The sequence below is a fragment of the Cenococcum geophilum genome, assembly GCF_001692895.1.
Source record: "Cenococcum geophilum 1.58 unplaced genomic scaffold K441scaffold_66, whole genome shotgun sequence".
Taxonomy (NCBI): domain Eukaryota; kingdom Fungi; phylum Ascomycota; class Dothideomycetes; order Gloniales; family Gloniaceae; genus Cenococcum; species Cenococcum geophilum.
Window position 1 is genome coordinate 740,576 of NW_027137624.1, and position 13,561 is coordinate 754,136.

The following is a 13,561-nucleotide window of genomic DNA, read 5'->3' on the forward strand; positions in this document are numbered from 1 at the left end:
GGCTAATTCTTATCGATAACCGTAGGACCCATTTTACCAGCGGAAGGGATACCTGCGTTGTGCGGTGCAGAGGGCAGGCCGAGTTGTAGGCCGGACTTCTTATATAGGAGGCTTCGTGCCTGAACGTTGGGCGGTAGAGGTGGTGAGTGAGTCTACTTGCTGAGAGGGATTTTTGTTCCAAGTTTTTTTTTGAGGAAATCTTGACAATTATTGGAGAATATGTCGTTCTTTCCATACTTACAGTCACTTGCTATTGTTCTTTTATGGGTAGCAGGGTGTCTTGCTGCTCCGATGCCTATTCAGCGTAGAGGTACTATCATTCTATGCCTTCTTCTCTTCTTCACATTTGATTATCTTCCTTGAATGCTGAGAACTATGTTGACCATACTTAGCTATATCATCCGATCTTTTGGCGACCCTGAATCTTTTCGAGCAGTATGCTGCTGCTGCGTATTGTCCGTCGAACAATGACTCTCCAAATACCAAAGTAACCTGTTCATCCGGGAACTGCCCTTTGGTGGAGAGCGCGAACACAAATACAGTAATCGAATTCCAGAAGTAGGTTTTCTTCCTTTTCCTAGACTTCGATATTTTCACTTCTCCATAAAACCGTTCTGGATTCTCTCTCTTTTATTTATTGTATCCTAGGAGATGATGCTCTTATTGAACACCATTTTTCCAAGGTAAAGGTACGCCCTGCTAATCTCTTGCCCCTTCCCAGCTCCCTCGAAACCGACGTAACAGGCTTCGTGGCAACTGATAGCACGAACTCGCTGATCATCGTCTCCTTCCGAGGCTCCGTATCCGTACGTAACTGGCTCACAAACGTCGACTTCCCAACCGTAGCGACAGATATCTGCGACGGGTGTGAGGCCTGTGGCGGCTTCTGGAATTCCTGGACCGAAGCCCGCACCAGCGTGCTTGCGGCCGTCAAGACCGCGAAGACTGCAAACCCGAGTTACCAGGTTGCAGCTGTGGGACATAGTTTGGGCGGAGCCATTGCAGATTTTGCTGCAGCAGAGCTACGGAATGGAGGAATAGATGTTGCGCTAGTAAGCCAACCGTAGCCCATATTTTATTCTCAGAGGGGATTTGGGAAGAGGGTCTTAAAAGGGATTTCAGGAGGGGGGAAAGCTGAGCTTACGCTTCTTAACAGTACACATTCGGCTCTCCCCGCATTGGTGGCAAGGCCATCTCGGACTACATCTCTGCCCAGAGCAGCAAGAACTACCGCGTAACACACCTGAATGACCCAGTACCGCATCTGCCGCCCGAGATCCTGGGATTCGTGCATATCTCACCGGAATACTACATCTCGAGCGCGAACTATGTGCCTGTGACAACTACCGATGTGACGGAATATGTGGGTGATGATGAGACACAGGGGAATACGGGGCAGGATACTATTGATGTGAATGCACATAGGTGGTATTTTAATAATATCACAGATTGCTATCCGGGCGGGTTTGAGTTGAGGAGAAGGGACGTCGCGTTGGCTTTTTAAATAAAAACATCATTCAACCGTTGTGAGTGTATAGCATTTTCGAGGGAGTTTTCTGCACCAGCCTTCGTTGTAAATACTGCAGGACGAGAATTTCTGATACCTGAGATCTGAGGTTGCAAAAATTCGTATCTTCATTCATAGTTCCTATATCAAATGTCGACCTGCGCAACACTACTTTTCAGCAAGCTCATTAACATACAAAGGAAGCACTTCTACTTCCCTCACCCATAGCCTAAACGCCTTATCTGCCGTCGCCTCGTTCATATTCCGGCACCCGGCCGTCTCAGACGCAGACAGCAAGTCCAGCCCCGAACCATCCGATCCGTGCACTGCCTCTGGCTCCCTTAGCAATGCAGAACCGTGGAAACTGCTCCTTAAATTCGCCGCTGTGGACAAGATACTCGCGTTGGTCTGTGTGTACATAGCACGATACACGGCATCCTGGATTGATTCGCCTAGTGTTGTAAAGCCGTGATGCCGCATCAACACGACTAGGTGGTCTGGGAGAGGGCTAGTGAGGTTGGCGGTGCCTGAGGCGAAGTGGGAGGCCAAGGCAGAGCCAAACTTAGTGTTGTTGACTAGCATGTCTTGCTGGTCGCCTGGCTCGTAGAGTTTTGTGATGTCAAACATCGGGACTTCGGTGCCTAGTCGAACGTCAGCTATATTTCCTTCCCCCTCAGGACGTAATTGGGTGACTGCGCAGAGAAGAGTAGTGATTCGGCATACCCAAAAACCCAGCCATATGGAATGCCGGCCGCATTGGTACGCCTGCAATCATAAACGGCAGCACAGCTTCGCTATGGCTGTGAATTACACAGTTGATGCCGGGAAACCGTTTGAAGATCTCGCCATGAATGAACCGCTCCGAGTAGCCTTTCTTGGCATTGGGATCCACAGGCGAGCCGTCTGAGATGTGGTACTCGATCAGGTCGTCGGCGCAGTGTACGAGCGCGGGGGCGAGGTACCCAGGCATTATGTAGGTCTCCTTTAATGAGTCTGGGTGGCGGATGGAGATGTGGCCGAAGCCGTCGACGATGTTGTGGTGGTGTAGAATGTGGTTCGCAGCTATGAGTGTGCGGATGAGGTCATGGAGGGTGGATGGTTGAGACATTCTGAGTAGAGTTGATAGAGATGAGAAAATGAGATGAGAAAATGGAATTTGAATGAATCACTATCTTTGAGATGCTTGGAAAGGCGCTATGAGATTGGGAGACCAGAACGGTACAGCAGGGGGGGGATCAAGACGCTGCGGAAAATCAAACCAAATATGTATTCCAGGTTGAACAGAGTATGAAAGCGTGTAAGAGTTCACCAAGGCCAGTTTCATACCAAGAAAGCTAGGAAGTAGTTTTGCTTTTGCGTTCAAATTGGGCACACTAGAGGAGGGGAAGCTGTCATGCATGTACAACCTTAGCGCATCCGGTTGGAAGCGCGTGTTGATCGCGCAGATCAAACTACGTCAAAATGGTCGTGCTTATTACTTTAAAGATATAAAATTGTGCCGTTTGATCGCCAAGGTGGTGTAGACCGAAGTATGCGACTAGTAACCAATCCGATGTATAAAAAAGGGCCGATTTTACAAAGGCACTCAACGGATGGTTCTGCAGATACCCAGACTTCCAAACACTGCACAGTTTGCTTGAAGAAGCATCAAATGGAGTGTCTTTTCAGTCTCAGCTACGTGAGCCTCATAAAGGTAAGTAGTGGAACGGAGTTTCACCTTTTCTGAAGCCGATAGAGTTTGTCTATCTTGAAGTAAGCAGGGAATTTTCCGATAACACCAGACGCGCGAGGTGCCGAGATACAAGCAGAGAATGATTGTAAGCCGGGTGGAGTCCCGATGCCCGGAAGGGGAGAGGGGAGACCGAAGCGCGCGAATGGTCAATGCTGAAAGCACGTGAGGAGGCACCATCAGCTTTATCTCAAAAATCAGACGCTCCGTAGTAGAATTTTAACCGAACTCAGTTAGATCAGCACGTACTTGGTTACGAGGCAGGCACGCCTGAAAATCGCCCATATCTGCTCCCTATATTTCAAATTCTTTAACGAAGCGACTAAGAGCAGTTTTGGTTATAAATTATTATTTTAAAAATTAAAAAATCTTCTTTTTATCTCTTTTTACATACTATAACTTACATAAGTCATAATATGTCAGTTATTTAATATAATAGATTCTTTAAGGAATTTTACCACCAAAGCTAGGACCATAAGCTCCCAGACCCTTGGTGGAGAATTCCTTAGGATAAGGAGCGTGCATGCACGTGCCTCCACTGAGGGGCTGATTTATGAGATAAGACCAGCTCGCTTTCTCATAATTGTTCAACTTCATTCCGCTGTTCTATTTCACTCCTCCTAGATATATCACTACTTAGGATAGCATGAGTCTCGCAAGTCTTCAGGAGCGTGTTGGGGAGGTTACTCAGAGGTTGTTGGAGAATCGCGGTGCTGTTGCTCTGACCGGTGTAGCAGCTTTGGTTCTCTGGACTATCAAGGATTTCCTGAGCTGGCGTTCTTTCGGTATCATTCTACGTTCCATTGCGAAAGCACTCATCCACACAAAAATCTAATTTAATTTGACAGGTACCGGCGGCACTCCTCCAACTCTTCAAGGTTATATAAAGATCCGTAAATTTGGGCTTCGGAGGCTTTTAGCACGGGATGACTTGAGGGATCCATCGCCGTTGAGTGATGAAGGCCCCAGATATTTAGAAATAGCAATACCTCCTAGAGAAGGTGGACATCCTAATCTTACGCATTGGTGTGTTTCCGGAAACTAATTTTTGAAAAAAAAAAGTACTGCAAGGAACTAACGGTGTGATTTAGGACTCTTCCGCAACGTCAGCATCCGGAAGCTATTTCTCCAAAAGCCCATGAAGTATTTCCATCTCACTAGTCTGTATAGCTAATTCGAATTTGACTAACGGCTCGTAGCGCCTATCCAATCTGATGCAGAAATTCGCGGATGAGCACCCAGAATTTCTTGATTACGGACTCTCAAAGACCGAAGGTGGAACAGGCCATGCTATATATGCTAAACCTGAGCTACCTATGACGAATCCAGTGGCTAAGAAAATCCGGTGTGAGATTGCCCATGTCCATCCCTCAGATAACTCACTCCACGTACACATCTCTCCACGAGATGCGAGAGAAATCATTACCGCTGGATGGGGCATGCGGTTCTCAGTTCAAGGTTTAGCTCCTCCAAGCTGGGTAAGTGCAATACAAAGTATTACTTACAACTTTAGCAACCAGGCTAATAGTAACGGCGTAGATAATGGTGTATGCGCCACGGGATGAGAGTGAAGTCGATATCATTGAAAGCATTGTGAGAGCGGCAGTAAGGTGGAATACTGGTGTAAAGATCTGAGCATTGCACGCGTGACACTATACTCTCCAGCGACTCTAGGCCCTATTTAATTTGTCATTGAAAGTGTGAGGAAGAAAACATAGCTGAAATCTCTTGAAAGATGCCAAAATCCGACATAGAAGTTTGAATACCTATTCAATTGAAACGAAACTCTGCACGACGAAACTGTATTACATTACACTCTTTAAGGCGGCTATTAATAGCTACTTAATTTTAATAATGCAGCTCAATCATGCCTAGTAGACCTCACAATTCTAGTCCCAGCTTGATTGACTTCGCCATCTAGATTTGGTGTTTGCAGATTTGTGAGTAGCAGTGTACCACCTGCAGCTGCATCTCAATCACGGGATCGGAATGGCTACACGACGCCTAACCGCGACGCAGGCCTTCTAGCTCTCCAGAGAATAGACATTTCATTCCATCAAACCCAATCACCTAATATCCGTATTCTCAAAGAGCAAGCTACATTCTTCAACACCGCGTTCATCATGGCGCACCCCCCCTCTAGCCCCGCAGCTATCCTACGGCCCTCTAACCTAGCCGTAGTAGTGCTACGCACGCCCAATATGCAAAAAATGCTGGATTTCTACTCCAACTTTCTTGGTGCCAGCATTCCCTTCCAAAACGAGCATTACGCATGTCTGCGCTTCGACTCCTTGCACCACCGACTTGCTCTAATCGCTGTCCCGCCCACTTCTACCCCCGCTGAGAACAGCACAGGCCTGCACCACATTGGCTTTTCCTATCCGTCACTGTCCGCGCTAATGGCAGCATACCGGCATCGCAAGGAGCATGGTGGGGTCTTACCATTTAAGTGCGTCGATCATGGGTTGGTGGTTAGTTTGTATTACTGTGATCCGGATGCAAATGAGCTAGAGATGCAGTGGGGGCGATTTGCAGATGTGGAGGAGGCGGATCGGTATCTCATGTCGGAGGAGTTTGCGAAAATGGGAATGGGAAGGGAGCTTGATCCTGAGGAGCTGTTGGCTGAGGTGAAAGGGGGTATATAGCTCGAGACTTTTTAAGCCTGAGAATTAAGAGAAGCGGAAATGGAATTATCGGTATCACTATTTTCAAGCTAAAGATATCATTTTTCATAATCGCAACTGTTCTCATCACTTGTTAAAATTATTAAAAATAACATGGGGACGGAATGAAATCCTGCAGCTTTGTGAAATTGTGCATGACCCCCATCGACTCATCGAGGCTTTTTAATATTACGTTGGCTTGTTTTACTCCATTCAAGGTTGTATTGATGTGATTACAGTCACATGCCAACTTACCGCCAGCACTTGTGGCCAAAAATCCAGACTTGGAACATACGCCTTCTTCGTCTGAATATGGCGAGGGCTTGGTGTGTTGGCCATTGGGTTTACCTCCTGCCTTTTTCCTAGAGTTCTAAAGAGCTACCACTCACTTTTACTTCCAAATAGAGATGATTTGGATCGCTGCGTTATATGCTGTAGTTTGAAACGAAACAATTCGCGGAGAACAAATATTCTTCGTGGAGCAGATCGGAAATTCCAGAATTTACGAGAGTGAGTCAATTTTATGCATTAATAGATCATCAAAACGACTACAGGCTATGAGGGACGCTTGTCATTAGAAATGGTGTAATCGGCATCAAGACCCCCTCTTCACTACATCCTTAGCTACATCTCCTTCTCCTCAAACATCCACCATCCAGTTTCAGGTCTCAATGTATCTAGTCCTGTACCTCCCTGTTCCAACTTTTCTCCGCTACTCGTGACACTTAAGCCTACACAACCTGCAATCATCCTTCCACTGAACTGCACTCCATTATCATTCACAATAATTGGTACGCTAACCTGAGCCGGCGGCAATTCGCTTGAGTCAACCTTATGAAAATCCTGCCCGTCTATATTCAGGTGCCTTTCAGCGTTTCTGCCAAGCACCATACGGCGCCCCATGGATGCATTTGGTATCGGGATTGGACTCTGCCGAAGGTATTTGCCCTCTTCATTCCAGAAGCAGAATGCTGTGATCCAACCACTCCAGTAGCTCGGGCCGCTTCCTCCGCCGCTGAAGTGCGCGATCTTTTGCCAAAAATCTTTGATTTCTGAACTATTAGGCTCATCGAACGATTCTACAAAGTGGTTGAGTACGACGCCGAGGACTTCGCTCCACACCTTCGTTTCTTCTCCGAACTCTGGCAAGCGCTTCGGGTCAGCTACTGCATCTCGTAACTTCGCCCAGTCTTCGCGGGTGCCGAGGAGTGTGACGGATGGTATACCACATTCAAGGTAGGCTTTGTAGCTAAAGTATTGTTGGAGAGTTCCCATCATAGCAACGGCAGCAACGGTGCGATCGGTGGCCGTGGTTGTAGAGAAGGTCTGTAGGATCCAGTCACGCAAGGAGGAGTCATTGATGTTTTCCTCGAGCGCCTTGGTGAAATTATCGGAAATTCGAGAATAAGATGTGGTATATCTATTACCTCCGTCGCGGATTACAAGCTCCTTTTGGCCATTATGAGTTACGAAGTTGGATCGAAGTGCTTCGGCATTTGCGTTTACGTATCTATCCGCAGTTAGAAAATGAGCTTTCCTTGAATACAGCAGTGTCTCCGCATGCATAAATATTGTAGTTAGGATATGAGTCAGAAGTGTTCGGACAGCATGGCATAATCCAATAATCTCAACCGTATTTTGTGCCACAGGCTCCCGAACACATTGATGCCGACCACATAGGGATTTTGTGCCTAAAGAAATAGATACTCACAAACTCAACTGCGTCAAAATTGTAATCCAAACATCATCAGGACGAATAACTAGATGATGGTGGCCACTATAGGCCTTAATGCAGGCTTGCACAAAACCATTGCTAACGCCGACGACGTTCTTTTCTGTTAAATCAACGAAAGAGTCTTGAAGAACCTCCTTCCGTGATTTTGAAACACTAGAGGAAAGGAAAATTTCAACAGATTCTCTCGCAAATTTTCTTTCGAACTTCTTTGCGGCATGAGATGCCGGACGGACCGTTACCGGCATTGTAACGATTGGCGATATTAGGAATAAATTCTAAGGTGGAGTAATAGCGTTTGTCTGCAATTTGATTTAATTAACTAACGAGACCAACCGAACGAAAGACAGGCTTGCCATACAGCTTAGGATCTTGGGTTATTGGAGCGATAAAGGACCTTTAGGCTTCAACCACTGAATATTTTTCAGCGACGGTTTGGGAGATTTATCATGTAAAAGAAAGGAGAGTTTCTTGATCCGGGACTGGCCGGGGTTTTATAGCAAAGTCCATATTTTAGCTGCCTAACGTCTAACGAGCTGAGCTGGAACTTCAGTGGACTCATACTAAGAAATCGATTGCGCTGGCGCGCTAAACTCCTTCGGATATTTGATCGATTTCTTGCTTTGGCGAGATTTGTATGGAAGCACAAGCGTTTTTTGTGGGGAAAACTTACAATTTTTAACAAAATTAATTAAGATTTCTACAACGTCTCTTAAGGTAAAAATTATATCAAATTACTCGGGAGATTTAGCTCTATAGATTATGAGATTTTAGGCTTTTATGCCTTTATGCGGCCAAAGGCTTGAGAATTACCCGGCGGGATACAAAGCATTTTCGGTGAATTCTGCTTACATAAGTATCATATAACAGATGAACGCTCCTTGAAGCGTTCATCTGCGGGCACGATGAAATGCGTCGAGCTAGCCATTGCCCGCGTCGTGTGTTAACCAAGCATGATAGGCCTGGTGAGTTTCCGAAGCCGATGGCTGTGGACGATATGTGCTTTCTTTTTCTTCCTTCTTACCTATAGATTATATTTCCAAGCCCCTACGCGCACTCCCTCCAACAACACAGGAGCTAAGGGAGAAACCAAAGGAGGTAAGCATCATGGGTTTGAGCAGTATGGAGCGGCTTGGAGCTCTCCAGTTGGAACCGCAACCCTGACAGCTTCGGAAAAGGTCCGTACGATCTATTCCCTTTAATTACCGTCTTTATCAATAGTTAATCCTTCCCACAGCCCACCTCAATCGGCTTCAGCAAACCAATCTATACACCGGCAATGGTGAAGCCAGCGGGGTCAAACTACACTCGTATGCTCATTATCGCACGTATAACTAAGGAAGATGTGGACTGGATCGAGGAACAGCTGGGCTCTGAGCCGTTACTCGAAACTGCTGTCTACACCGTTGACGCGCCAACGTCTCCCTACATCGTCCCGTAGAATAAAGGACATGGAAACTGCTGTCTACACCGTTGACGCGCCAACGTCTCCCTACATCGTCCCGTAGAATAAAGGACATGAGGTAATGCCCTACCTCACATACATAATAACGCACTACTATAACCTTTTCAATGTCACACTCTTCGTGCACACGCACGCCGTCACCTGGCACAACAACGACCTACTAGACTCCTCGGCAGCTCAAATAGTGCGGGCGCTATCTCCGCCCAAAGTGGTTCGGGATGGCTACTTCAATCTCAGATGTCACCAGGAGCCCGGATGCCCGCATCACATATATCCGTTCAAGGAGGACGACGATGCTGTCAACAAGCCTGAAATCGTCATCTTCCGCCGCTCGTGGGAATAGCTGTTCCCTGGGGAGGAAGTGCTGAAGGTGGTTAGCCAATCCTGCTGCGCACAGCTGGCGTTGAGCAGGGAACGGATACGGGCGCTGCCGCTTGAGCGGTACGAGTTTTTCCGGGATTGGCTGCTAAAGACGTCATTGGGGGATAAACTGTCTGGGGGAGTGTGGGAGTATGTGTGGCAGTATATCTAGGCTGGCGTTGCGGAGTTCTGTCCAAAAGAGCATACTTGTTATTGTGATGAGTATGGGATTTGCTTTGGAGTTGAGGAGCAATATACGCAGTTTTTCGATAAGAGACAAACGGTAAGAGATTTGCAGAAGAAAATGGAGGAAATTCTGGGCGTAGAGGATTGGGCGGAAAGCACGTTTGATGAAGACAAGGATGATAAACTTAGGACCATCAAGAAGAAGATTCGAGAGATTGAAGAAAGCGATTGAGAGGGGCAAGGATCCAAAGAGTAGAGCATTAGAGTCAGGGAGGGAGTTTAAGGAAAGGGATGGGTTCTGAGTACCCTTAGGGGTCCAATTTTTTTGGAAACCGAACAATGCTTTACGATATTGCTGTCATAAGCACATGATAGTGTCAGCCTCGAGGATTGCAAACCGCAGGACTTCCAGGAGTATCGGATCTATTAGCGTTGGCTATCAGTAAGCCACTGGCATCTCGTCGACTAGTCGCAGCGATACAGCAGTCTGGCATTCTTCGGGACTGTTTTACTCTTTCCTTAACCCGCTGAAATTCGTCCACGCGTTATCGATAAGAATCAGCTAATTAGACCAACGCAATCGGTAGTACGGTACTTACTCCGTGGACGCTAGCGGGTTAAGGGATAAGCAGCCAATTGCTCTGGCTGTGGGCATGAAGGTGTTTCGTGCACGAGGCTACGGGCAAAGCCTGGACGATTTGCAAGAGATTGCAATCGAGTCAACATTAAGGCCGCTGACGAGAAATACTAGTTTTCTTTATTCAGGGCATTCGTTGTTTGATCTACTCGTTTCAGAGGCACCACGTAAGATAGCTGTGTAATATTTAAATATCTGACCTCTCTGGAGTAAGACATGCCACGGAGCGCCGGAATGTGCTTAAAAGTCACCATGCATCAGAGAAGTCCAAGCTAACGAATACGGTGATGATACCGAAGCGGTGAGCGTCCCGTATCTTGCCAAGCAAAGCCGTTTCGCTTCCCTCCTCAAACGACGTCAAGGCGCGTCGATCTCGGAATTTGTGTGGCTAGCTGCATGTCCGTTCTCCCCACACCTGTCGCTCTGCTATCTCGACACTGGCATATCAGTCAACACTTTTACCACGAAGATTACTCCCCTTCCCACACCCTGTCACGCGGTACGCCAAAGAGCCGCCGAAAGCGCTGAAATATCCCTCCACCTTACAGCCTAGCACAACGACGTTGCCTCATCGGCCGTAAATTCTTCGGACACCCACCATTTTGTGGCAACTAAAGAGCGCAAGGGAGTTGGGTTTAGAGGGAACAGCTGCCAACATGACGAGGAGGGTAGTTTATGGAATTTCATTTTGGATTACCATTGCAGGTACGCGGTATACCTTTGTTACACCATGATGGCATGGTAGCTGAACCATACCGTAGCCACCGCAATGACAATAACGAGCATCATTCTACCCAGATGGCTCAGCTACAGTCCAGTACGTCTATTCTACCCACTTAGTCCTTCGAGTTTTGTCTCGCTGGCCCAGACTGGTGCGGAACTGTTCGCACGAAACTAAACCGCTGAACCCTCCCCCCCACTCGTCAAACTTGCAACGCTAATCATTTCTTAGGATGGTGAAGTAGAGTATTCCTACGGCCTTCATCGGCGCTGTTCTACGGTCACGGAATCATGCACGCGCTTCCCGAGATTTGAAGACTGCACAGGCGACAAATGGTCGTTCTGCAGCATGTGGCGGACCGTCGGCTTCTTTATGTCCTTTGCCGTCGTCATTGAGCTAGCTACACTCATTGCATATGCGGTCACAATACTTGGAGGAGTACAATGTAGGAGCAAGGGGTGGAAGGTTGTTTGTGCTCTGCTGGCATTTGCTGGAATTGCGCAGTGTGTTAGTATGGCTATTGTGGTGAGTTTGACCCCACTTTACTCTCTCAAAGAGTATTAGCATCAGCAGAACTTTAAAGTAGATTTTCAATCGATTGGAGAAGGAAGAAGACATTGCATGGGCTAAGCTAACAATTCTGCTTGATCACAGTCTTTCCTATACGATTATGATGAACGATTTTTCAAGGGCTGGCGCCTTGATATTTCGTGGATACTCTGCACCGTCAGCTGGAGTATACTCGTTACAACTGCAGCCGGCATCATTGGTGCCGTGATATACTTGCCTGAGGAAGGCGGGTACGAGCTCATTCCTGGGGAATATTTTAGCTAAGATTACCCTAAGATTTTATGAGAGAAACAACGTATATGAATAGACCTAATGAGCTGCAGTTGCATTGGGTTTCTATTTCTTGTTCAAGTAGCCTATAGGGATAATATGGTGTAAATCGGCGTTGGAGGATTTCTGTGTTTACCACGTATCCGTCCCTGCTATCACTGGTGATTTTTGCGCAAAGCCATTAGTAGGATTCATACCACGATATCAGATGCCATCTCCGCATATCTGGGCGGTTGGGTCATTGCAATTTAGAAGCTATCTCGTGCGTTCCAATTTTTGTTCATTTAACCTTTCAGGTTTAGTCAGGTATCGAGAGCAGCTGACCGCTACTTTTTACCATTCACAATAGGCCAGCTCATAACTTCAGTCCTACGCTCGTTCCCTAATGTATTCCTTCTTGTCTCCCAAATTCCTTTTACCACGTTCAAATTCCTGTGTCGGTCTTATGAGATGGGCCAAGAAACTGTCGACCCTCATCCGCTATTCTGCTGAGGCTTGTAAAGGTTTCTAAATGCGCAATCGATTTAAGCGCTGGGTGGCGGTCACGACTTGCAAAATTGATCTGAGCGACAGCAAGCCACGAATTGCCTATAATAAGGGCCAACCAAGGGAACCAAGGTTGATTCTGAATTCAATTCAATGTGTCGTAAATATCTTGGGCTTCTTGTTCTCCTTAGTGGGATATGTTTCTTTTAGACTAGTGGATAGCTCCCCTAGCGTCCATACCCATATCCACAACGGCGTGAACTTTGATCTCATCACGCATTATGACTGCTAAGTCTTGTTCTAGGATTGTGTCTACACAGAAAGCTCCATAACTAGAATTAGCGACAAATCCCTTTAGATTTTCGTTAACCCATCAGGGTGAAATTCTGTGTAGTATGGAAACCTAGGGTTTCCCTTGATGGGCTTAAGCTTCGTGCAGATCACGTCAGAGTATTGAACAAGCGCCTACATCTCAAATGTTAGGACTAAATATCCTAGCCAGCTTTGGATAGAAGTGCCTTAAGCTCCCAGAATATCTCTATAAAATACAAACAGCGTATGTCCTAGAAATGAGGGATAAAAGGAGAACCCCCCAGGTCATGGCCTTGAAATATGGAGTGTTCATCATGGCTCGGGTTCGTCGAGTGTTTTTGGCTATTGCCACTATACTACTACGCTAGGCATCTTAATGCCTCTTTGTAGGCGTCTAAGATGGCATGCTGGGGGGGGGGGGTGGCAAAGGAGCATGGAGAGAGGTAAAATAGGTAGGCTAATTTACAGCCAAGAACGGATAATATCCTCTTGAGAGTTTAGATACTAACACCCACGACAGACTACCTGTGATCTAATTAGTTTCATGGCTGCCTCATTAGCTGCCGCATTTACAATCGGAGAAAAACGTATCGAGTTTTCCTTACCTTCACACATTAGAGTTCGTTTCTGGAGACGCATAGTCTATCATGGACATTTGTTATTAGTGAAGAGCTTTTAGGTGTGGTAACTTTCAATGTTATTGCTAAAATATATCTTAGTAGCGCCAAGTAATTCAAAATCTCATGCCCAGATGTGTAGGTCCCGTGGAATGGCATAAAAAAGTTCATTAGCAGGCTATAAATGTCGTGAATTTGGAGCTTTGTTATGGTTAAGCCAACGATTTAAGCTTGTTCACACCACTGAGACTTACTGCTTCTTCGCTCTGCTGTAATGGTGATCCTTCCGCAAAAGATGTGATAACT

General features: G+C 46.6%; 7 protein-coding genes across 7 annotated transcripts; 5 read left to right on the forward strand and 2 right to left on the reverse strand.

The window, feature by feature from the left end:
- Positions 1-126: 126 nt before the first annotated feature.
- K441DRAFT_309654 (alpha/beta-hydrolase) lies at positions 127-1,590 on the forward strand. Its single transcript, XM_067641089.1, has 4 exons — positions 127-310; positions 393-558; positions 722-1,052; positions 1,157-1,590. The coding sequence occupies exons 1-4, from the start codon at positions 220-222 to the stop codon at positions 1,502-1,504; spliced, it is 936 nt and encodes a 311-aa protein (XP_067498062.1). The 5' UTR covers positions 127-219; the 3' UTR covers positions 1,505-1,590.
- Positions 1,591-1,675: 85 nt separating this feature from the next.
- On the reverse strand, positions 1,676-2,615 carry K441DRAFT_681775 (arad-like aldolase/epimerase; the record flags this gene model as incomplete). The annotated part of the gene is made up of 2 exons (XM_067651508.1): positions 1,676-2,148; positions 2,231-2,615. 2 exons carry the CDS (start codon positions 2,613-2,615, stop codon positions 1,676-1,678), a joined length of 858 nt encoding a protein of 285 aa, XP_067498063.1.
- A 1,267-nt stretch (positions 2,616-3,882) lies between these two features.
- Positions 3,883-5,133, forward strand: K441DRAFT_621084 (uncharacterized protein; the record flags this gene model as incomplete). The annotated part of the gene is made up of 5 exons (XM_067645957.1): positions 3,883-4,021; positions 4,085-4,262; positions 4,328-4,379; positions 4,436-4,714; positions 4,776-5,133. The coding sequence occupies 5 exons, from the start codon at positions 3,883-3,885 to the stop codon at positions 4,869-4,871; spliced, it is 744 nt and encodes a 247-aa protein (XP_067498064.1). The 3' UTR covers positions 4,872-5,133.
- A 141-nt stretch (positions 5,134-5,274) lies between these two features.
- On the forward strand, positions 5,275-6,034 carry K441DRAFT_668971 (Glyoxalase/Bleomycin resistance protein/Dihydroxybiphenyl dioxygenase). The gene has a single exon (XM_067650081.1). It carries the CDS (start codon positions 5,360-5,362, stop codon positions 5,879-5,881), a length of 522 nt encoding a protein of 173 aa, XP_067498065.1. The 5' UTR covers positions 5,275-5,359; the 3' UTR covers positions 5,882-6,034.
- A 369-nt stretch (positions 6,035-6,403) lies between these two features.
- K441DRAFT_668972 (uncharacterized protein) lies at positions 6,404-8,146 on the reverse strand. The gene is made up of 3 exons (XM_067650082.1): positions 7,993-8,146; positions 7,611-7,933; positions 6,404-7,409 (listed from the first exon to the last, which is right to left on the reverse strand). The coding sequence occupies exons 2-3, from the start codon at positions 7,877-7,879 to the stop codon at positions 6,524-6,526; spliced, it is 1,155 nt and encodes a 384-aa protein (XP_067498066.1). The 5' UTR covers positions 7,880-7,933; positions 7,993-8,146; the 3' UTR covers positions 6,404-6,523.
- Positions 8,147-8,584: 438 nt separating this feature from the next.
- Positions 8,585-9,874, forward strand: K441DRAFT_690543 (uncharacterized protein; the record flags this gene model as incomplete). The annotated part of the gene is made up of 5 exons (XM_067652388.1): positions 8,585-8,751; positions 8,889-9,027; positions 9,140-9,412; positions 9,455-9,610; positions 9,644-9,874. 5 exons carry the CDS (start codon positions 8,585-8,587, stop codon positions 9,872-9,874), a joined length of 966 nt encoding a protein of 321 aa, XP_067498067.1.
- A 1,061-nt stretch (positions 9,875-10,935) lies between these two features.
- Positions 10,936-12,093, forward strand: K441DRAFT_738235 (uncharacterized protein; the record flags this gene model as incomplete). Its single annotated transcript, XM_067654333.1, has 4 exons — positions 10,936-10,991; positions 11,063-11,096; positions 11,232-11,525; positions 11,655-12,093. The coding sequence occupies 4 exons, from the start codon at positions 10,936-10,938 to the stop codon at positions 11,832-11,834; spliced, it is 564 nt and encodes a 187-aa protein (XP_067498068.1). The 3' UTR covers positions 11,835-12,093.
- Between the last annotated feature and the right edge of the window lie 1,468 nt (positions 12,094-13,561).